This window comes from Oncorhynchus tshawytscha, linkage group LG21 (genome assembly GCF_018296145.1).
Source record: "Oncorhynchus tshawytscha isolate Ot180627B linkage group LG21, Otsh_v2.0, whole genome shotgun sequence".
Classification (NCBI taxonomy): domain Eukaryota; kingdom Metazoa; phylum Chordata; class Actinopteri; order Salmoniformes; family Salmonidae; genus Oncorhynchus; species Oncorhynchus tshawytscha.
In genome coordinates this window covers 40,338,662-40,361,597 of record NC_056449.1, presented here as the reverse complement: position 1 = coordinate 40,361,597, position 22,936 = coordinate 40,338,662, and the positions used below count along the sequence as shown (strand labels likewise).

The 22,936-nt window shown below is 46.0% G+C and overlaps 1 protein-coding gene across 1 annotated transcript in view; it reads left to right on the top strand.

The window, feature by feature from the left end:
• LOC112225770 (transcriptional regulator ATRX) overlaps window positions 1-22,936 on the top strand; it is a 105,550-nt gene that overhangs the window by 12,802 nt on the left and 69,812 nt on the right. The window contains exons 7-18 of the mRNA XM_042303020.1: window positions 2,497-2,595; window positions 3,420-3,523; window positions 3,816-3,951; window positions 7,712-7,810; window positions 10,642-10,751; window positions 14,515-14,582; window positions 15,322-15,846; window positions 15,951-16,671; window positions 16,996-18,127; window positions 22,420-22,486; window positions 22,607-22,734; window positions 22,853-22,936. The exon at window positions 22,853-22,936 is cut by the window's right edge and continues 108 nt beyond it. Coding sequence (XP_042158954.1) covers window positions 2,497-2,595; window positions 3,420-3,523; window positions 3,816-3,951; window positions 7,712-7,810; window positions 10,642-10,751; window positions 14,515-14,582; window positions 15,322-15,846; window positions 15,951-16,671; window positions 16,996-18,127; window positions 22,420-22,486; window positions 22,607-22,734; window positions 22,853-22,936 — 3,273 coding nt within the window. The remainder of the gene's footprint in view (window positions 1-2,496; window positions 2,596-3,419; window positions 3,524-3,815; window positions 3,952-7,711; window positions 7,811-10,641; window positions 10,752-14,514; window positions 14,583-15,321; window positions 15,847-15,950; window positions 16,672-16,995; window positions 18,128-22,419; window positions 22,487-22,606; window positions 22,735-22,852) is intronic.

Below are 22,936 nucleotides of genomic sequence, written 5' to 3'. Positions count from 1 at the left end.
TGCACTGTACTCTGTTGCAGTCCCTGCTTTTACCACTAGGGGGTAACCCTGCACGTACTCTGTTGCAGTCCCTGCTTTTACCACTAGGGGTAACCCTGCACGTACTCTGTTGCAGTCCCTGCTTTTACCACTAGGGGTAACCCTGCACGTACTCTGTTGCAGTCCCTGCTTTTACCACTAGGGGGTAACCCTGCACGTACTCTGTTGCAGTCCCTGCTTTTACCACTAGGGGGTAACCCTGCACACGTTCTACTTAACCCTTTCTCTCTGTACAGTGCATTCAGAAAGTATTCAGACCCCTTGACTTTTTCCACATTTTGTTACGTTACAGCCTTATTCTAAAATTGATTAAATAGTCCCCCCCCCTCCCCCCATCAATCTACTCACACTACCCCATAATGACATCATACTACCCCATGATGTCAATGCAAAAACAGGTTTTTAGATTTTCAAATGTATTAATAATAAAAACAGTTGCCTTATTTACATAAATATTCAGGCCCTTTGCTATGAGACTCGAAATTGAGCGCAGGTGCATCCTGTTTCCATTGATCATCCTTGATGTTTCTACAACTTGATTGGAGTCCACCTGTGGTAAATTCAACTGATTGGACATGATTTGGAAAAGCACACACCTGTCTATAGAAGGTCCCACAGTTGACAGTGAATGTAACAGCAAAAACCAAGCCACGAGGTCGAAGGAATTGTCCATAGGGCTCTGAGACAGGATTTTTGTCAAGGTACAGATCTGGGGAAGGGTACAAAAACATTTCTGCAGCATTGAAGGTCCCCAAGAACACAGTGGCCTCCATTATTAAATGGAAGAAGTTTGGAACCACCAAGACTCTTCCTAAAGATGGCCACCTGGCAAAACGGAGCAAACGGGGGAGAAGGGACTTGGTGAGGGAGGCGACCAAGAACCCGATGGTCACTCTGACAGAGTTCCTCTGTGAAGATGGGAGAACCTTCTAGAAGGACCGCCATCTCTGCAGAACTCCACCAATCAGGACTTTATGGTAGAGTGGCCAGACAGATGCCACTCCTCAGTAAGAGACCTCAGAGTTTACCAAAAGACACCTGAAGACTCTGACCATGAGAAACAATATTATCTGATGTGACGAAACCAAGATTGTTCTCTTTGACCTGAATTTCAAGCGTGGCGTCTGGAGAAACCTGACACCATTCCTATGATGAAGCATGGTGGTGGTGGTGGCAGCATCATACTGTGGGGATGTTTTTCAGTAGCAGGGACTGGGAGACTAGTCAGGACCAAGGAAATGATGAACAGAGAGTAAAGAGTGATCCTTGATGAAAACCTGCTCCAGAGCACTCAGGACCTCAGACTGGGGCGAAGGTTCACCTTCCAATAGGACAATGACCACCGCCAAGACAAATGGGAGAAACTCCCTAAATACAGGTGTGCCAAGCTTATAGTGTCATACCCAAGAAGACTTGAGGCTGTAATGTTTAGATTTAGGCTATAAAAATGGATTTTATCAAAGAAAACAGCACTTAATTTGATCACTGGGACCCTCAGGAAGAGAAATAAGAGCAAGATATCAGAAAGTAAGTCATCATTTTACCTTCAGATGTGAATGTGTAAAAACTGTCATGGCGGAAAATGTTTCTGTTCTTGATTGCTCTTCTCAAACAAAAGCATGGGATTTGTTCTCTGTAAAAGCTATTTTAAATTGGAAAACGTAGTTTGATTACCAAGATTCTAATCTTTTGAAGGGTGTAAGACACTTGCATTTTCAAGAATATTTAATGTTACGAAATGGTATTTTTAGTTGTCACTCTGAAATTTCCCCTGATATTGGTCCCTGTACGGGGATCGCAGCCATAACAGGTTTTTAACAAAGTACTGAGTAAAGAGTCTGAATACTTATGTAAATGATGTTTCAGTTTTTTTTATTACATTTGCAAAACTGTATAATCTTCTTTTGCTTTGTAATTATGGGGTTTTGTGGGTAGATTGAGGAGGAAAAAACAATGTAATCCATTTTAGAATAAGGCTGTAACGTAACAAAATGTGGAAAAAAGTCACGGGCTCTGAATACCTTCCGAAATGCACTGTATATTATGAGGACATTTAGTAAGGTCTAAGTCTATGCCCATTGATCTGTCAACAGTAGGAATTCTTCAGTCAAGTCTTTGTTGTCATTCAACAAGAGGCGAATCGTTTTTATGTAAATTTTCTTCTGAAAATACTGCACCATATCTCAGATGGAAAAGTGTGTGGTCAAGATCTCTTTGGCAAAAACGTCAGTTACAGATTTCTTGTTGTCTTAGGTTCATTCTGACTATTTTGAGGAAGTGTATACTGGCTACGGCATCACAAAATGGACAAACTGTACCTTTGCAGCTTTTTCTTTTTCCAAGGAAGGTTTTTTCTGGGAGTATGAAGCTCCCTCGTTAGGTTTCCCTAGACCAGATTAATGTTCTCCAGCCGAACTAAAACATGCTGACACCCTAATTTCCTGTCCTCTCCTTCAGGGATGTTGGTTGTGCGGCCTCCTGTTGGGACTGACAACAAGGAGGACAAGAGCAGAGGAGCCATGAAGCTCAGAGTGGACCTCTCACGGAGAAAGACAGGTTAGTCTCCTCACTATATACCACACTGCTACCAACCAGGGGATAGTCGGAGAAGCCCCCAGGGTTTTGACCAGAAAGGGTGTTCCTACGGCCTAATAATCACAACTACTGCCAGTTTAATGAAATCAACCCTTTTGGGATTGATATTTGTGTTTATTAGGGATCCCCATTAACTGCTCTTCCTGGGGTCCAAACACATTAAGGCAGTTAGGTCACCTAAAACAACAGACTCACGCGTCACCTAAAACAGCGGGCGGGTCACCTAAAACAGCGGGCGGGTCACCTAAGACAGCGGGCGGGTCACCTAAGACAACACTATATTCTGTTCATTAGCGTGCTTGACTCATTAATCCACTGTTTTCCCTCGTTCAATATGCATACAAACGAATCCCGTAAATTACCAATAAACTTCTTCCAAACATCAGACAACGTTCCTAATCAAGCCTCAGGTACCCTATTATATAAATAAATGATAAAATTTAAGATGGAGAATACCAGAGATAAATATAACGAAGTACGCACACTCACAGGAACGCGCAACAAACACTACAGCCAAAATGGGAGTCACTTGCTAAAACTACACATTCTAGCTCATTTTTCATAAAACACGCCTGAAACTCTTTCTAATGATTGTTGCCATCTAGTGGAAGCCCTAGGAACTGCCATCTGGGAGGTATTCCTTTGATATTCCCATTGACAGCCATAGTAATCCAGGGTGAGCTGGAAAAAAATGATCTGTCTGAATTGTCCTCCGGTTGGTGATTTGACTGGGAGCTAATATGTATAATTTCAGACCTAATAATGGGATTTCTTGTTGTTGGCAGGTAAAATGAGTAAGGCCTCAGCTGAACCTACAGACCAAGTGATGGAGGAGGAAGTAGGTCAGCTTCCGATTACAGACCAGGAGGAGGAGGAGGAGGAGGAGGAGGTAGGTCAACATCAGATGGTCTTTATGTCCCCTGCTTACTTTTTCAAATGTATCCATCTGGGCACAAACATTGTTTTTGGTAAAACAGTAGTGCACGAGATAGGGAATAGGGTGACACAGGGCTCTGGTCTAAAGTAGTGCACTAGATAGGGAATTGGGTGCCATTTGGTGAACAGCCAGACTGTAGCTTCTGTGGCAGACAACAGGACACTACGATCACTCGGGGGGCTATTCTCATGCTTTTTCCTCTTGGATGTTTTTTAATAGACTGTCATGACTGTTTATTCCTCAGGCTGGGAGCTCAACAGAGACTGAGAGACCCTCCTCTTCTCACACCAAGAGGAAGCCTTCTGTTGCAGCCAAGCAAGTTGGAGGGAATGAGTCAGACACCTCGGACGAGAGTGGACAGGACGATGGCGCCTCAGATGGTAAGGTCTACCACTAGACCTGGGGCCATCGCGGGCTTTAGTGCTTCTTAAATCTTTTGGCTGGGATCCCGTCAACTTCTCTAGGGTAGGGGGCAGCATTTGGAATTTTGGATGAAAAGCATGCCCAAATTAAATGGCCTGCTACTCGGGGCCCAGAAGATATGATATGCATATAACTGGTAGATTTGGATAGAAAACACTAAAGTTTCCTAAACTGTTAAAATAGTGTCTGAGTATAACAGAACTGATTTGGCAGGTGATAACCTGAGATAAATCCATTCAGGAAGTAGTTTTTTTGGGGTTTTGTAGTTTTCTATTCAATGCCATTACAGTATCCATTGACTTTGGACTCAATTTGCAGTTCCTATGCCTTCCACTAGATGTCAACAGTATTTAGAAATGGTTTCAGGCATGTCTTTCTGATGAGGGAGTAAGACCAGTCTGAATGAGTGGACCCTTGCGTGTCAGAGCTTTTTCATGCGTGCGACCGAGAGAGTGCATTTCTTGTTTACCTTTTATATTGATGACGTTATTGTCCGGTTGAAATATTATAGATCATTTAGGCTAAAAACAACCTGAGGATTGAATATAAACATTGTTTGACATGTTTTTATGAACTTTACGGATACAATTTAGATTTGTTGTCTGCCTGTTTTGACTGCGTTTGAGCCTGTGGATTACTGAAGAAAATACGCAAACAAAATGGAGGTTTTTGGATATAAAGAGGGACTTTATCGAACAAAAGGAACATTTATTGAGTAAATTAATATCTTCTGAGTGCCACCATATGAAGATCAAATGTAAGTGATTAATTTTCTCTATTTCTGAGTTCTGTAACTCTTCTACTGGGCTGGTTACTGTTTGTAATGATTTGTATGCTGGGCTGTGTTCTCAAATAATGGTACGTTATGCTTTTGCCATAAAGCATTTTTTAAATCTGACACCGTGGTAGTCACAAGAAGTTCATCTTTAAACCTATGTAAAATATGTTTTTGTTTTCTGAATTTTTATGAGTATTTCTGTATTTGAATTTGACGCTCTGCATCTCACTGGATGTTGGCCAGGTTGGACGCTAACACCCCACATACCCTAGAGGTTAACGGGATCGATATGACAACAGCCAGTAAAATTGCAGGGCGCCAAATTCAAAACAACAAAAATCTCATAATTAAAATCCCTCAGACATACAAGTATTTTACACCATTTTAAAGATAAAATTCTCGTTAACAGTTTCTGATTTCAAAAAGACTTTACAGCGAAAGCACCACAAACGATTATGTTAGGTCAGCACCTATTCACAGAAAAAGACTGCCATTTTTCCAGCCAAAGATAGGAGTCACAAAAAGCAGAAATAGACATCAAATTAATCACTAACCATTGATGATCTTCATCAGAATGCACTCCCAGGAATCCCAGTTCCACAATAAATGTTTGATTTGTTTGATGAAGTTCATCATTTATGTCCAAATACCTCTTTTTTTTGTTTGCGCGTTTAGTACACAATCCAAACTCACAAGGCGCGGGCAAGTCCAGGCGAAAAGTGATATTAGAGTTCGTAGAAACATGTCAAACGAAGTATAGAATCAATCTTGAGGATGTTTTTATCATAAATCTTCAATAATGTTCCAACCGGAGAACTCCTTTGTCTGTAGTTAGTTTGCGGTCCATCGCATTTCTATCACGTGAACGCACGTGGTCAGCTCATGGCACTCTGCCAGACCCCTGACTCGAAGAGCCCTCATTCCCCCCTCCTACACAGTAGAAGCATCAAACAAGGTTCTAAAGACTGTTGACATCTAGTGGAAGCCTTAGGAAGTGCAATATGACCCCATTTACACTGTATATTGGAATGACAAAGAGTTGAAAAACTACAAACCTCAGATTTCCTGGTTGGATTTTTTCTCAGGTTTTGCCTGCCATATGAGTTCTGTTATACTCAGACATCATTCAAACAGTTTTAGAAACTTCAGGGTGTTTTCTATCCAAATCTACTAATAATATGCAAATATTAGCAACTGGGCCTGAGCAGCAGGCAGTTTACTCTGGGCGCCTTATTCATCCAAGCTACTCAATACTGCCCCCAGCCATAACTTGCTTTTACCACTAGGGGGTAACCTTCCACAGTTCTCTGTTGCAGTGTGACACGCTCTTCTTCACCATCTCTGTACAGTGCATTTGGAAAGTATTCAGACCCCTTGACTTTTTCCACATTTTGTTACCTTACAGCCTTTAAAAAAAATGTATTAAATTGTCTCCCCCCTCATCAATCTACACACAATACCCCATAATGACATCATACTACCCCATGATGTCAAAGCAAAAACAGGCTTTAGATCTGTTTTCAAATGTATTAAAAATTAAAAACCTATCTTATCTACCTCTGTATTCAAATCCTTTGCTATGTGACTCGAAATTGAACTCAAGTGCATCCTGTTTCCATTGATCATCCTTGAGATTTTTCTACAACTTGATTGGACATGATTTGGAAAGGCAACACACCTGTCTATATAAGGTCACACAGTTGACAGTGAATGTAACAGCAAAAACCAAGCCACGAGGTCGAAGGAATTGTCCATAGGGCTCTGGGACAGGATTTTTGTCAAGGTACAGATCTGGGGAAGGGTACAAAAACATTTCTGCAGCATTGAAGGTCCCCAAGAACACAGTGGCCTCCATTATTAAATGGAAGAAGTTTGGAACCACCAAGACACTTCCTAAAGATGGCCGCCTGGCCAAACAGAGCAAACGGGGGAGAAGGGACTTGGTGAGGGAGGCGACCAAGAACCCGATGGTCACTCTGACAGAGTTCCTCTGTGAAGATGGGAGAACCTTCTAGAAGGACCGCCATCTCTGCAGAACTCCACCAATCAGGACTTTATGGTAGAGTGGCCAGACAGATGCCACTCCTCAGTAAGAGACCTCAGAGTTTACCAAAAGACACCTGAAGACTCTGACCATGAGAAACAATATCTGTTCTGATGAAACCAAGATTGTACTCTTTGACCTGAATGTCAAGCGTGGCATCTGGAGAAACCTGACACCATTCCTATGATGAAGCATGGTGGTGGTGGCAGCATCCTACTGTGGGGATGTTTTTCAGTAGCAGGGACTGGGAGACTAGTCAGGACCAAGGAAATGATGAACAGAGAGTAAAGAGCGATCCTTGATGAAAACCTGCTCCAGAGCACTCAGGACCTCAGACTGGGGCGAAGGTTCACCTTCCAATAGGACAATGACCACCGCCAAGACAACGTAGGAGTGGCTTTGGGACAAGTCTCGGAATGTCCTTGAGTGGCCCAGTCAGAGCCCGGGCTTGAACCTGATCTAACATCTCTGGAGACCTGAGAATAGCTGTGCAGCGACGCTCCCCATCCATCCTGACAGTGCTTGAGAGGATCTGCAGAGATGAATGGGAGAAACTCTCTAAATACAGGTGTGCCAAGCTTGTAGTGTCATACCCAAGAAGACTTGAGGCTGTAATCGCTGCAAAAGATGGAAAAGTGTGTGGTCAAGAACTCTTTGGCAAAAACGTCAGTTACAGATTTCTTGTTGTCTTAGGTTCATTCTGACTATTTTGAGGAAGTGTATACTGGCTACGGCATCACAAAATGGACAAACAGTACCTTTGCAGCCTTTTCTGTTTTTCCAAGGAAGGTTTTTTTCTGGGAGTATGAAGCTCCCTCGTTAGGTTTCCCTAGACCAGATTACTATTCTCCAGCCGAACTAAAATATGCTGACACCCTAATTTCCTGTCCTCCAGGGATGTTGGTTGTGCGGCCTCCTGCTGGGACTGACAACAAGGAGGACAAGAGCAGAGGAGCCATGAAGCTCAGAGTGGACCTCTCACGGAGAAAGACAGGTTAGTCTCCTCATTATATACCACACTGCTACCAACCAGGGGATAGTTGGAGAAGCCCCCAGGGTTTTGACCAGAAAGGGTGTTCCTACGGCATAATAATCACAACTACTGCCAGTTTAATGAAATCAAACCTTTTTTGGGATTGATATTTGTGTTTATTAGGGATCCCCATTAACCTGTTGCGTCGAGCCATCCCGGATCCGGGATCTTGAATACAGCCTCAAGCTCATTACCATAACGCAACGTTAACTTTTCATGAATTTCGCAAATGAAATGAAATTAATATGCTAGCTCTCAAGCTTAGCCTTTTGTTAACAACACTGTCATCTCAGATTTTAAAAATATGCTTCTCAACCATTGCAAAATAAGCATTTGTGTAACAGCTAGCGCGGCTAGCGTAGCATTTAGCGTTAGCATCAGCAGACAACATTTTTACAAAAACCAGAAAATCATTCAAATAAAATCATTACCTTTGTAGAACTTCAGATGTTTTCAATAAGGAGACTCTCAGTTAGATAGCAAATGCTCCATTTTTCCTGAAAGATGATTTGTTTAGGAGAAATTGCTCCGTTTGGTGCGTCACGTTTGGCTACCAAAAGAAAAATGAAAATTCAGTCTTCAAAACGCCGAACTTTTTTCCAAATTAACTCCATAATATCGACAAACATGGCAAACGTTGTTTAGAACCAATCCTCAAGGTGTTTTTCACATATCTCTTCGATGATATATCGTTCGCGGAAGTGTGCTTTCCCTTCTGAATCCCAGGAGAAAATTCCTGCGGTTGAAGATTACGCACCAATTTACACAAAGGACCCCAGGCGGACCCGTGGTAAATGTAGTCTCTTATGGCCAATCTTCCAATGATATGCCTACAAATACGTCACAATGCTGCAGACACCTTGGAGAAACGATAGGAAGGGCAGGCTCATTCTCGGCGCATTCACAGCCATATAAGGAGACAATAGAAAACAGAGCTTCGAAAATTCTGCTCATTTCCTGGTTAAAGTATCATCTTGGTTTCGCCTGTAGCATGAGTTCTGTGGCACTCACAGATAATATCTTTGCAGTTTTGGAAACCTTAGTGTTTTCTTTCCAAAGCTGCCAATTATAAGCATAGTCAAGCATCTTTTCGTGACAAAATATTGCGCTTAAAACAGGCACGTTTTTTTATCCATAAATTAAAAGAGCGCCCCCTATATCCAAGAAGTTAACTGCTCTTCCTGGGGTCCAAACACATTAAGGCAGTTAGATCACCTAAAACAACAGACTCACGTCACCTAAAACAACAGGTAGGTCACCTAAAACAACAGGTAGGTCACCTAAAACAACAGGTAGGTCACCTAAAACAACAGGTAGGTCACCTAAAACAACAGGTAGGTCACCTAAAACAACAGGTAGGTCACCTAAAACAACAGGTAGGTCACCTAAAACAACAGGTAGGTCACCTAAAACAGCAGGTTTATGATTTAACTGTTATTTAACTAGGCAAGTCTGTTAACTGCCTGTTCAGGAGCAGAACGGCAGAGTTGTACCTTGTCAGCTCGGGGATTCGATCCAGCAACCTTTCGGTTACTCGTCCAACTCTCTAACCACAAGGCTACCTGCCACCCCATATCTACTTACAGGGCCTTAGGAAAGTATTCATACCCCTTGACTTTTTCCACATTGTTACTTTACAGCCTTATTCTAAAATTGGCTAAAATATATTTTTTCCCATCGATTTACACACTACCCCATAATTAGCAAAAACAGGTTTTTATTACAAATGTAAAAACTGAAACCTGTATTCAGTGAGCATTCCCGACTTGACCAATGAAACGAGATGCACCTGAGCTCAATTTCAAGTCGGAATACTTGCGTCATCCTTAAGATGCCCCTGCACACAAAGCCCCTCCCCCTGCACACAAAGCCCCTCCCCCTGCACACAAAGCCTCTCTCCAGAATGACAAAGCGATAACAGGTTTTCCATTGATCATCCTTGAGCTGTTGCTACAACTTGATTGGAGTCCACCTGTGGTAAATTCATTTGATTGGACATGATTTGGAAAGGCACACACTTGTCTATATAAGGTCACACAGTTGACAGAGCAAAAAAACAAGGTTCTCTGGTCTGATGAAACCACGATTGAACTCTTTCTCCTGAATTCCAAGTGTCACGGTGACGCATGTACATTAAATATTTATCCACTACATATCTACATTACAAATTGTATAATACCACCATACAACAATATTACAATGTGTGTGTACCTTTGTCTCTAAACAGTCCCCGTTGTTCCATAAGGTGTATTTTTACCTGCTTTTAAATCTGATTCTACTGCTGCATCAGTTGCTTGATGTGGAACAGAGTTCCACGTAGTCGTGGCTCTAATGTAGGACTGTGGAACAGAGTTCCACGTAGTCGTGGCTCTAATGTAGGACTGTGGAACAGAGTTCCACGTAGTCGTGGCTCTAATGTAGGATATGCATGGGTGTCTGAGTTGTGTGCCCGTAGGTCAAACAGACAGCTCAGTGCATTTAACATGTCAGTACCTCTGATATATACAAGCAGTGATGAAGTCGATCTCCTCCACTTTGAGCCAGGAGAGATTGACATGCATGTCATTATAGTTGGAGAGGCTTCCATTGAAGAACACCCTCTGTGTTCTGTTAGACAGGTAACTCTTCATCCACATTATAGCAGGAGGTCTTTCCAGCAGCAGACTATGATCAATGATGTCAAAAGCCACACTGAAGTCTAACAAAACAGCCCCCACACTTTTCTCTCAACCAATCATCGTGGATGTAAACAAAACATGTTTGTCTCTCGGTCTTCCGCTGTGTTTATCCAGATACCACATTGCAGGAGAGGATAGACTGCACCGCCTGTGGACAGCAGGTCAATCACTTCCAGCGCCACTCAGTGTTTGAGCACCCGATGCTCCATGTGCTCCTCTGCAAGGTAGATACACCTGCAACACCTTCATTTGTCCCTTCTGTCTGACCCCTCCCCCGTGTCTGACCACCCCCGTCTCTGTCTGACCCCCCCCGTCTCTGTCTGACCCCCCTGTCTCTATCTGTCCCCACCCCGTCTCTGTCTGACCACCCCCCGTCTCTGTCTGACCACCCCCCGTCTCTGTCTGACCCCCCTGTCTCTGTCTGACCACCCCCCGTCTGTCTGACCACCCCCCGTCTGTCTGACCACCCCCCGTCTCTGTCTGACCACCCCCCGTCTCTGTCTGACCACCCCCCGTCTCTGTCTGACCACCCCCCGTCTCTGTCTGACCACCCCCCGTCTCTGTCTGACCCCCCTCCCTGTGTCTGACCACCCCCTCCCCCTCCCTGTGTCTGACCCTCCCCCTCCCTGTGTCTGCCCCCCTGTCTCTGTCCCTCCCTCTCTTTAGTTTGTGATTGTGGGATGATCTCTCTCACTGTCTCCAACTCTGTCTGAGCTCCTCCTTGCTCCATTAGGGACGATATGTTGAATCAATTAGAACGTATGTTTTTTTACCAGATATTCCAAATGCCTGTAGATATTTAAAAAAAAAAGTTGTTTGTAATTTTTATGAGCGTTTTAAGTTTGTTCTCATGTAGTGTTTTTTTGGTCTCCTTGGCTCTCGGTGCTGGGCACCTTCCCATTTACACCAGAGATCTGTATATAATGACAAGATGCTCATGTCTCCATCCTGACAATGGGAGTCGCCTCCAAGGTGGGAAGGCAGGCGACAGGCTGAGGTCCAATTAAATCCCATAGAAACACAATAGACAGATTTTGGCGAGAGTGAAACCTCTCACTTTGCCTCTTCCTCTGGTTTACACGCACACAAAGCCCCTCCCCCTCCCCCTGCACACACAGCCCCTCCCCCTGCACACACAGCCCCATAATGACAAAGCCCCTCCCCCTGCACACAATGACAAAGCCCATACAAGACCATAACAAAGCCCCTCCCCCTGCACACACAAGCCCATAATGACAAAGCCCCTCCCCCTGCACACACAAGCCCATAATGACAAAGCCCCTCCCCCTGCACACACAAGCCCATAATGACAAAGCCCCTCCCCTGCACACACAAGCCCATAATGACAAAGCCCCTCCCCCTGCACACACAAGCCCATAATGACAAAGCCCCTCCCCTGCACACACAAGCCCATAATGACAAAGCCCCTCCCCTGCACACACAAGCCCATAATGACAAAGCCCCTCCCCTGCACACACAAGCCCATAATGACAAAGCCCCTCCCCCTGCACACACAAGCCCATAATGACAAAGCCCCTCCCCTGCACACACAAGCCCATAATGACAAAGCCCCTCCCCCTGCACACACAAGCCCATAATGACAAAGCCCCTCCCCCTGCACACACAAGCCCATAATGACAAAGCCCCTCCCCCTGCACACACAAGCCCATAATGACAAAGCCCCTCCCCTGCACACACAAGCCCATAATGACAAAGCCCCTCCCCTGCACACACAAGCCCCATAATGACAAAGCCCCTCCCCCTGCACACACAAGCCCCATAATGACAAAGCGATAACAGGTTTTCCATTGATCATATTTGATGTTTCTACAACTTGATTGGAGTCCACCTGTGGTAAATCCAATTCATTTGGACATGATTTGGAAAGGCACACACCTGTCTATATAAGGTCTGACAGTTGACAGTGTATGTCAGAGCAAAAAACCAAGCCATGAGGTTGAAGGAATTGTCCGTAGAGCTCCGAGACAGGATTGTGTCGAGGCACAGATCTGGGGAAGTGTAACAAAAATCTGGGAGAAGGGCCTTGGTCAGGAATGTGACCAAGAACCCAATGGTCACTATGACAGAGCTCCAGAGTTCCTCTGTGGAGATAGAAGAACCTTCCAGAAGGACAACCATCTCTGCAGCACTCCACCAGTCAGGCCTTTATGGTAGAGTGGCCAGACGGACGCCACTCCTCAGTAAAAGACAGACCGCCCACTTGGAGTTAGCCAAAAGGCACCTAAAGGACACTCAGACCATGAGAAATGAGATTCTCTGGTCTGATGGTTGTCCTTCTGGAAGGTTTTCCCATCTCCACAGAGGAGCTCTGTCAGAGGTGACCATTGGGTTTTTGGTCACATCCCTGACCAAGGCTTCCCTGTTTGACCAGGCGGCCAGCTCTAGGAAGAGTCTTGGTGGTTCCAAACTTCTTCCATTTAATAATGATGGAGGCCACTCTATTCTTGGGGACCTTCAATGCTGCAGGAATGTTTAGGTACCCTTCCCCAGATCTGTGCCTCCACAGAATCCTGTCTCGAAATTCTACAGACAATTCCTTCAACTTCATGGTTTGTTTTTTGCTCTGACATGCACTGATTGTTCAGATTTAGATATTGGGCCATATTGCCCAACCCGATGCTCCAGGTAGATACACCTGCAACACTGTCTAATAGAGACAGCCCTGTAGTAGTGTAGATCTACCTGCAACACTGTCTAATAGAGACTAGTAGTACAGATCTACCTGCAACACTGTCTAATAGAGACTAGTAGTACAGATCTACCTGCAACACTGTCTAATAGAGACTAGTAGTATAGATCTACCTGCAACACTGTCTAATAGAGACAGCCCTGTAGTAGTTTAGATCTACCTGCAACACTGTCTAGTAGAGCTAGACCTGTAGTAGTGTAGCTCTACCTGCAACACTGTCTAATAGAGACTGTAGTAGTGTAGATCTACCTGCAACACTGTCTAATAGAGACAGCCCTGTAGTAGTTTAGATCTACCTGCAACACTGTCTAGTAGAGCTAGACCTGTAGTAGTGTAGCTCTACCTGCAACACTGTCTAATAGAGACTGTAGTAGTGTAGATCTACCTGCAACACTGTCTAATAGAGACTGTAGTAGTATAGATCTACCTGCAACACTGTCTAATAGAGGCTGTAGTAGTTTAGATCTACCTGCAACACTGTCTAATAGAGACTGTAGTAGTGTAGATCTACCTGCAACACTGTCTAATAGAGGCAGACCTGTAGTAGTATAGATCTACCTGCAACACTGTCTAATAGACTGTAGTAGTGTAGATCTACCTGCAACACTGTCTAATAGACTGTAGTAGTGTAGATCTACCTGCAACACTGTCTAATAGACTGTAGTAGTGTAGATCTACCTGCAACACTGTCTAATAGAGACTGTAGTAGTGTAGATCTACCTGCAACACTGTCTAGTAGAGGCAGATCTGTAGTAGTATAGATCTACCTGCAACACTGTCTAATAGACTGTAGTGTAGATCTACCTGCAACACTGTCTAATAGACTGTAGTAGTATAGATCTACCTGCAACACTGTCTAATAGAGACTGTAGTAGTGTAGATCTACCTGCAACACTGTCTAATAGAGGCTGTAGTAGTGTAGATCTACCTGCAACACTGTCTAGTAGAGGCAGATCTGTAGTAGTATAGATCTACCTGCAACACTGTCTAATAGAGGCAGACCTGTAGTAGTATAGATCTACCTGCAACACTGTCTAATAGAGGCAGACCTGTAGTAGTGTAGATCTACCTGCAACACTGTCTAATAGAGGCAGACCTGTAGTAGTGTAGATCTACCTGCAACACTGTCTAATAGAGGCAGACCTGTAGTAGTTGTATGTATGGCAGGTTTTGAGCTGTTTGTCTTCTGAACAGAAATGAGATGTGTGGAAAGTCATTGCTTTGTCCCAGTTTTCTTTTTTCTAAGGGTCCTCCCTTGTTGTTTCCTCTCCCTCTAGTCGTGTTATAAGTATTACACCAGCGATGACATCAATAAAGACGAGGACGGCATGGACGAACAGTGCAGGTAGGTCCCCTCACAGAAACACAGAAACATGGACGAACAGTGCAGGTAGGTCCCCTCACAGAAACATGGACGAACAGTGCAGGTAGGTCCCCTCACAGAAACACAGAAACATGGACGAACAGTGCAGGTAGGTCCCCTCACAGAAACATGGACGAACAGTGCAGGTAGGTCCCCTCACAGAAACATGGACGAACAGTGCAGGTGGGTCCCCTCACAGAACACAGACACAATGGTCTGTCTCCTCATGACTACATAATACCAGGGTATATCTGGTGGTCTGTCTCCTCATGACTACATAATACCAGGGTATATCTGGTGGTCTGTCTCCTCATGACTACATAATACCAGGGTATATCTGGTGGTCTGTCTCCTCATGACTACATAATACCAGGGTATATCTGGTGGTCTGTCTCCTCATGACTACATAATACCAGGGTATATCTGGTGGTCTGTCTCCTCATGACTACATAATACCAGGGTATATCTGGTGGTCTGTCTCCTCATGACTACATAATACCAGGGTATATCTGGTGGTCTGTCTCCTCATGACTACATAATACCAGGGTATATCTGGTGGTCTGTCTCCTCATGACTACATAATACCAGGGTATATCTGGTGGGCTTTGTGAAATAAGGACAAGCGTATATTGTGGTAGAAATTGAAATAGAGGATAATCCCAATTAAGCTACATGAGATTTTGAAGTTGACTTTGTCTTGCTATCTTAACTACGCCCCAAGGTGGTGTGCTGAAGGTGGCAACCTGATCTGCTGTGACTACTGCCACAACGCCTTCTGTAAGAAGTGCATCCTGCGTAACCTGGGGCGCAAGGAGCTGTCCATGATCACCGACGAGGACAGTAAATGGTCCTGCTATATCTGCAGCCCTCAGCCTCTCTCAGACATCGCCTCCAACTGCTCCAACATCTTGACCAAGCTGGAGAGCTTCTGGCGCACGGGACGCAAGAAAGAGAGGGAGGAGAAAGAGAGGAAGGAGGTGAAAGGGCACAGTAAGGGTAAAGGTCACCACCACCATGGTAAAGCTGTGGTGAACGGTAAGGAACATTCAGACGGGTCAGGGACCCTCACCTTCTCCTATAAGACCCTGAAGGTCCCCAAGGAGCTGGTGAAGAGGACCAAGAAGCTGATTGAGACGACCACAGGGCTCAACAACACCTTCATCCATTTCATCCAGCAGGCTGAGGAGGAGCAGGGAGCAGGAGGAGGTGGCAGCGGGACCAGACACAGACACCTCAAGGCCTTCAGGTATCATAACACATGTTGGTATTATGACTGCTACAAAGGATCTGAGACAGTCCAATTCTCATCTTTTGCTTAATTGCTATCCATATCTCTCTCTCTCTTTTTAGGTCTGTTCTGGCTGATCTGAAGAAGGCCCATGCTGCTCTAGAGAAAGACTTGGAGTCACAGTTCACTTCCCAGGACCAGGGGATGCAGAATGGGGATGCTGTTTCCAACACCGACGGCCATGACGGCCACGATCAGATAGACAATGGGCAAGAGGCAGAAGAGGACAAAATGGCAGACACTGAGGATGGGGAGGAGGATGGTGGTGTGTCAGAGGACACAGAGATGGAGGGGAGCCCCACCCCCACACCTCAGGACCACTCAGAGACAGGCAGCCAGGCTAAAGACCAGACAGTGGTGAAAATGGAGGTGGAGGATGGAACAGAGGAGGAAGCTGACCGGGATAAAGACATCGTGTCCGTCGGGCCGTCCGTCCCTGACGAGCTCTTCCAGATGGTCAAGAGTTTAGCGGACTCCACCGGGTTAACGCCCGGTAACGACGCCACGGAACTCACAGCGACTAGCCAATCGGAGAACCCCGCTGCTGGCTCAACCAGGAAGTTACATGACACCCAGAAGGAGAAGGCCATGCCCAAGGTTAAGAACCTCATCTTGAAGCTGACGCCTGTTCCTGTGGTTACCACACGCGCCTCCAGGTCTAAGAGTAAGGATGGAGGGAAGGAGAGGAGTAAGGATGGAGGGAAGGAGAGGGAGAGGAGTAAGGATGGAGGGAAGGAGGAGAGGAGTAAGGATGGATGGAAGAAGGAGGAGAGGAGTAAGGATGGATGGAAGGAGAAGGAGAGGAGTAAGGATGGATGGAAGGAGAAGGAGAGGAGTAAGGAGGGAGGGAAGGAGAGGAGTAAGGAGGGAGGGAAGGAGAGGAGTAAGGAGGGAGGGAAGGAGAGGAGTAAGGAGGGAGGGAAGGAGAGGAGTAAGGAGGGAGGGAAGGAGAGGAGTAAGGAGGGAGGGAAGGAGAGGAGTAAGGAGGGAGGGAAGGAGAGGAGTAAGGAGGGAGGGAAGGAGAGGAGTAAGGAGGGAGAGAAGGAGAGGAGTAAGGATGGAGGGAGGGAGAGGGGTAAGGATGGAGGGAGGGAGAGGAGTAAGGATGGAGGGAAGGAGAAGGAGAGGAGTAAGGATGGAGGTAAGGAGAGGAGTAAGGATGGAGGGAAGGAGAGGAGTAAGGGTGTTGGGAAGGAGAAAGAGAGGAGTAAGGATGAAGGGAAGGAGGTGGCGGGAGATGTGGCCTCCGAGGAGGACAGCCGATGCTCCAGTCGCACAAAGACCACACCCCTCAGGAAGTCACCGGAGGGGAAAAACAAGATGTCCGCCTCTCAGGAGAACATCGACTCAGAAGGCGAGGAGAAGAGCCCCAGCAAGCTGAAGAGGAGAACCAAGGGCAGCTCTGAGAAAGAACGGGGGAACGCGGAGGAGAAGGAGCGGAAAGAGAGCAAGGCCTCCTCCATGGTAACCTCTGACCCTTCGAAACAGGATGTGGACTCAGATTCTGACGAGGTTCCAGACATCCTGGTCCAGACTGCAGCGGCGGAACACAGCTCGGACGATGATGTGCAGCAGGACGCCGACAGTAACCAGGGCAACAAGCGCGTCAAGAAGTGCCTGTTCAAACTGAGCAAGAAAGAGGAGGAGCAGGTGGGAGAGGAGGAGGAGCAGGTGGGAGAGGAGGAGGAGCAGGTGGGAGAGGAGGAGGAGGAGGAGCAGGTGGGAGAGGAGGAGGAGAAGCAGGTGGGAGAGGAGGAGGGAGAGAATGACAAGGAGAAGACGGACAAGAAGCCGGCGGCCAAACGCAAACTGAAAGCCGACGACTCCGACAACTCAGAGTCTGACTCCGATGAAGACGCAAAGATGAAAAAGAAGTCCTCCACGGCTTCTGACAAGAAGACATCCAAGAAGAAGCAGAAGGTCTCGGACGGCTCCTCCAACTCGGACCTGGAGAAGGAGATGAAGGGACTCAGCAAACTGTCGACGGGGAAACGGAGGAGCAGCCGTGTGAAGAAGGAAAGGGAGGAGAAGGAGAACAAGGGCGGAGATCGGAGGCGGTCGTACGAACTGAAACGCAAAGCCAGAAGTAGAGGAGCCAAGCAGCAAGATTCATCGTCTGATGATGACGAGGAGGAGGAGGGAGGAGGGTCTGGAGAGGAGAGTGGAGACCAGCAGAAGATTAAACCCATCGTGGAGGAGACTGTGGTAGCAGGGAGGGAAACCTTCCACCAGTCCTCAGGTCAGTAGATGCTGTCTGGGTTAGGATTGGTCAGGTCAGGAGATGTTGTTTTGGGTTAGGATTAGTCAGGTCAGGAGATGTTGTTTTGGGTTAGGATTAGTCAGGTCAGTAGAGATGCTGTTTGGGTTAGGATTGGTCAGGTCAGTAGAGATGCTGTTTGGGTTAGGATTGGTCAGGTCAGTAGAGATGCTGGTTTGGGTTAGGATTGGTCAGGTCAGTAGAGATGCTGGTTTGGGTTAGGATTGGTCGGGTCAGGAGATGCTGTTTTGGGTTAGTCGGGTCAGTAGAGATGCTGTTTGGTTAGGGTTAGTCGGGTCAGTAGAGATGCTGTTTGGTTGGGGTTAGTCGGGTCAGTAGAGATGCTGTTTGGTTGGGGTTAGTCGGGTCAGTAGAGATGCTGTTTGGGTTGGGGTTAGTCGGGTCAGTAGAGATGCTGTTTGGGTTGGGGTTAGTCGGGTCAGTAGAGATGCTGTTTGGGTTGGGGTTAGTCGGGTCAGTAGAGATGCTGTTTGGTTTGGGGTTAGTCGGGTCAGTAGAGATGCTGTTTGGGTTGGGGTTAGTCGGGTCAGTAGAGATGCTGTTTGGGTTGGGGTTAGTCGGGTCAGTAGAGATGCTGTTTGGGTTGGGGTTAGTCGGGTCAGTAGAGATGCTGTTTGGGTTGGGGTTAGTCGGGTCAGTAGAGATGCTGTTGGGGTTAGTCGGGTCAGTAGAGATGCTGTTGGGGTTAGTCGGGTCAGTAGAGATGCTGTTTGGGTTGGGGTTAGTCGGGTCAGTAGAGATGCTGTTGGGGTTAGTCGGGTCAGTAGAGATGCTGTTGGGGTTAGTCGGGTCAGTAGAGATGCTGTTGGGGTTAGTCGGGTCAGTAGAGATGCTGTTGGGGTTAGTCGGGTCAGTAGAGATGCTGTTGGGGTTAGTCGGGTCAGTAGAGATGCTGTTGGGGTTAGTCGGGTCAGTAGAGATGCTGTTGGGGTTAGTCGGGTCAGTAGAGATGCTGTTGGGGTTAGTCGGGTCAGTAGAGATGCTGTTGGGGTTAGTCGGGTCAGTAGAGATGCTGTTTGGGTTAGTCGGGTCAGTAGAGATGCTGTTGGGGTTAGTCGGGTCAGTAGAGATGCTGTTGGGGTTAGTCGGGTCAGTAGAGATGCTGTTTGGGTTAGGGTTAGTCGGGTCAGTAGAGATGCTGTTTGGGTTAGGGTTAGTCGGGTCAGTAGAGATGCTGTTTGGGTTAGGGTTAGTCGGGTCAGTAGAGATGCTGTTTGGGTGGGGTTAGTCGGGTCAGTAGAGTTGTTTCTGAAAGCGGTATTTTGGGCTGTGTTTTTACAAGGCAGACTGTTCACTCTATTGCAAACACAACTTCACATAAACGCCACTGATGTAACCCCTGACCTCTACACTGTCTTCCTCAAGTAGCCAGCCAGGCTATTTTAGTAGAAGGAGCTTTGTTGGTGTCCTTTGGTAGTTTCTAATGCCTTGGTTCCATCTCCAAATCCATTCAGCTGATGTTCTGAAAGAGCTGCAAAATCTGGACCCCTACAAATCAGCCGGGCTAGACAATCTGGACCCTTTCTTTCTAAAATTATCTGCCGAAGTTGTTGCCACCCCTATTACTAGCCTGTTCAACCTCTCTTTCGTGTCGTCTGAGATTCCCAAAGATTGGAAAGCAGCTGCGGTCATCCCCCTCTTCAAAGGGGGGACACTCTTGACCCAAACTGCTACAGACCTATATCCATCCTACCGTGCCTTTCTAAGGTCTTCGAAAGCCAAGTCAACAAACAGATTACCGACCATTTCGAATCTCACCATACCTTCTCTGCAATATGCAATCTGGTTTCAGAGCTGGTCATGGGTGCACCTCAGCCACGCTCAAGGTCCTAAACGATATCTTAACCGCCATCGATAAGAAACATTACTGTGCAGCCGTATTCATTGATCTGGCCAAGGCTTTCGACTCTGTCAATCACCACATCCTCATCGGCAGACTCGACAGCCTTGGTTTCTCAAATGATTGCCTCGCCTGGTTCACCAACTACTTCTCTGATAGAGTTCAGTGTGTCAAATCGGAGGGTCTGCTGTCCGGACCTCTGGCAGTCTCTATGGGGGTGCCACAGGGTTCAATTCTTGGACCGACTCTCTTCTCTGTATACATCAATGAGGTCGCTCTTGCTGCTGGTGAATCCCTGATCCACCTCTACGCAGACGACACCATTCTGTATACTTCCGGCCCTTCTTTGGACACTGTGTTAACAACCCTCCAGGCAAGCTTCAATGCCATACAACTCTCCTTCCGTGGCCTCCAATTGCTCTTAAATACAAGTAAAACTAAATGCATGCTCTTCAACCGATCGCTACCTGCACCTACCAGCCTGTCCAACATCACTACTCTGGACGGCTCTGACTTAGAATACGTGGACAACTACAAATACTTAGGTGTCTGGTTAGACTGTAAACTCTCCTTCCAGACCCATATCAAACATCTCCAATCCAAAGTTAAATCTAGAATTGGCTTCCTATTTCGCAACAAAGCATCCTTCACTCATGCTGCCAAACATACCCTTGTAAAACTGACCATCCTACCAGTCCTCGACTTTGGCGATGTCATTTACAAAATAGCCTCCAACACCCTACTCAACAAATTGGATGCAGTCTATCACAGTGCAATCCGTTTTATCACCAAAGCCCCATATACTACCCACCATTGCGACCTGTACGCTCTCGTTGGCTGGCCCTCGCTTCATACTCGTCGCCAAACCCACTGGCTCCATGTCATCTACAAGACCCTGCTAGGTAAAGTCCCCCTTATCTCAGCTCACTGGTCACCATAGCATCTCCCACCTGTAGCACACGCTCCAGCAGGTATATCTCTCTAGTCACCCCCAAATCCAATTCTTTCTTTGGCCGCCTCTCCTTCCAGTTCTCTGCTGCCAATGACTGGAACGAACTACAAAAATCTCTGAAACTGGAAACACTTATCTCCCTCACTAGATTTAAGCACCAACTGTCAGAGCAGCTCACAGATTACTGCACCTGTACATAGCCCACCTATAATTTAGCCCAAACAACTACCTCTTTCCCAACTGTATTTAATTTTTATTTATTTATTTATTTTGCTCCTTTGCACCCCATTATTTTTATTTCTACTTTGCACATTCTTCCATTGCAAAACTACCATTCCAGTGTTTTACTTGCTATATTGTATTTACTTTGCCACCATGGCCTTTTTTGCCTTTACCTCCCTTCTCACCTCATTTGCTCACATTGTATATAGACTTGTTTATACTGTATTATTGACTGTATGTTTGTTTTACTCCATGTGTAACTCTGTGTCGTTGTATCTGTCGAACTGCTTTGCTTTATCTTGGCCAGGTCGCAATTGTAAATGAGAACTTGTTCTCAACTTGCCTACCTGGTTAAATAAAGGTAAAATAAATAAAAAATAATCCTAGAGAGAAGCCCTCCTGTAGGTTAACTCCAACCCTGTTCCTGGAGAGAGACCCTCCTGTAGGGTTTACACTCCAACCCTGTTCCTGGAGAGAGACCCTCCTGTAGGGTTTATACTCCAACCCTGTTCCTAGAGTGTAAACCTACAGGAGGGTATCTCTCTCCAGGAACAGGGTTGGAGTGTAAACCAACAGGACAGTACCTCTCCAGGAACAGGGTTGGAGTGTAAACCAACAGGACAGATTCCACCCAGCGAGAGGCTGCCGTCTAGCGGCGGCCTCTACATTATATTTATTTTTATATTACATTATATTTATTTTTATATTACATTTATATTACATTATATTTATTACGTTACATTTATATTACATGATATTTATATTACATTATATTTATATTACATTATATTTATATGACATATTTATATGACATTATATTTATATGACATATTTATATTACATTGTTACCATTATATTACATGGGGTGTGCAAATTCAGCAGCATGCTTGCTCTGTGTCAAGAAATTCAACTGCAACCAACCACAGCCCACATAAATTGTACCGGGAGGCAGGATAGATGTCAGACTGCGTTTCCCGCTCGCTTTATGGCTGACGGGAGCCTTTCCTATCAACAGATGCCTTGGAAGATGCACATCGTTCATTCTCGCGGGAGAGGGACTAGCCAACTGAAGTGTTTAAATAAAGTCTCCTAGTTGATATGAAGTGGATAAAGTATCCAGCAGAAATGGAGTCTAACGGGCTGATTAGCTGACGGCCGGCTCTTGTGGAAAACACAGCCTCTAACCCCTGGTCTTTGTGGAAAACACAGCCTCTAACCCCTGGTCTTCTCTGTCTGTAGGAGAAGAAGGTAACCATGACGCTTCTCAGATGGCTGTTGATGATGACGATGATGATCCAGAAAACAGGTCTAAAATATTTTCATAAACACAAACCAAATATATCCTCAAACCGAATGCTTCTCAACCAGCTGACTGTGACTTTCCTTTTCTTATTTCCTTTCCTTGTGTCCTTTCCTTCCTCAATAGGATTGCCAAGAAGATGCTGCTGGCCCAGATCAAGGCCAACTACTCTTCAGGAGCAGAGGAGAGCTCTGACGAGGACGGAGAAGAGAAGGAACAGAAAAAGGGAGGAGAGGAGGAGGAGGAAGAGGAGGGTGGGTTACGTTCAGGTTGTTGATACGTTCGTGATTCTGCAGTGCTTCATTCCACCACTAGTGTTTTACGTCACCAGATGTAGAAACCATAAATAATTGCTTGTGTTCCCCTAAGCAGATGATGGTGAGGAAGAGGAGGAGGAGGAGGAGGAAGGGGACTCTGGCTCTGACATGGATGTGAAGAAGAGTGGGGGGCGTCGCC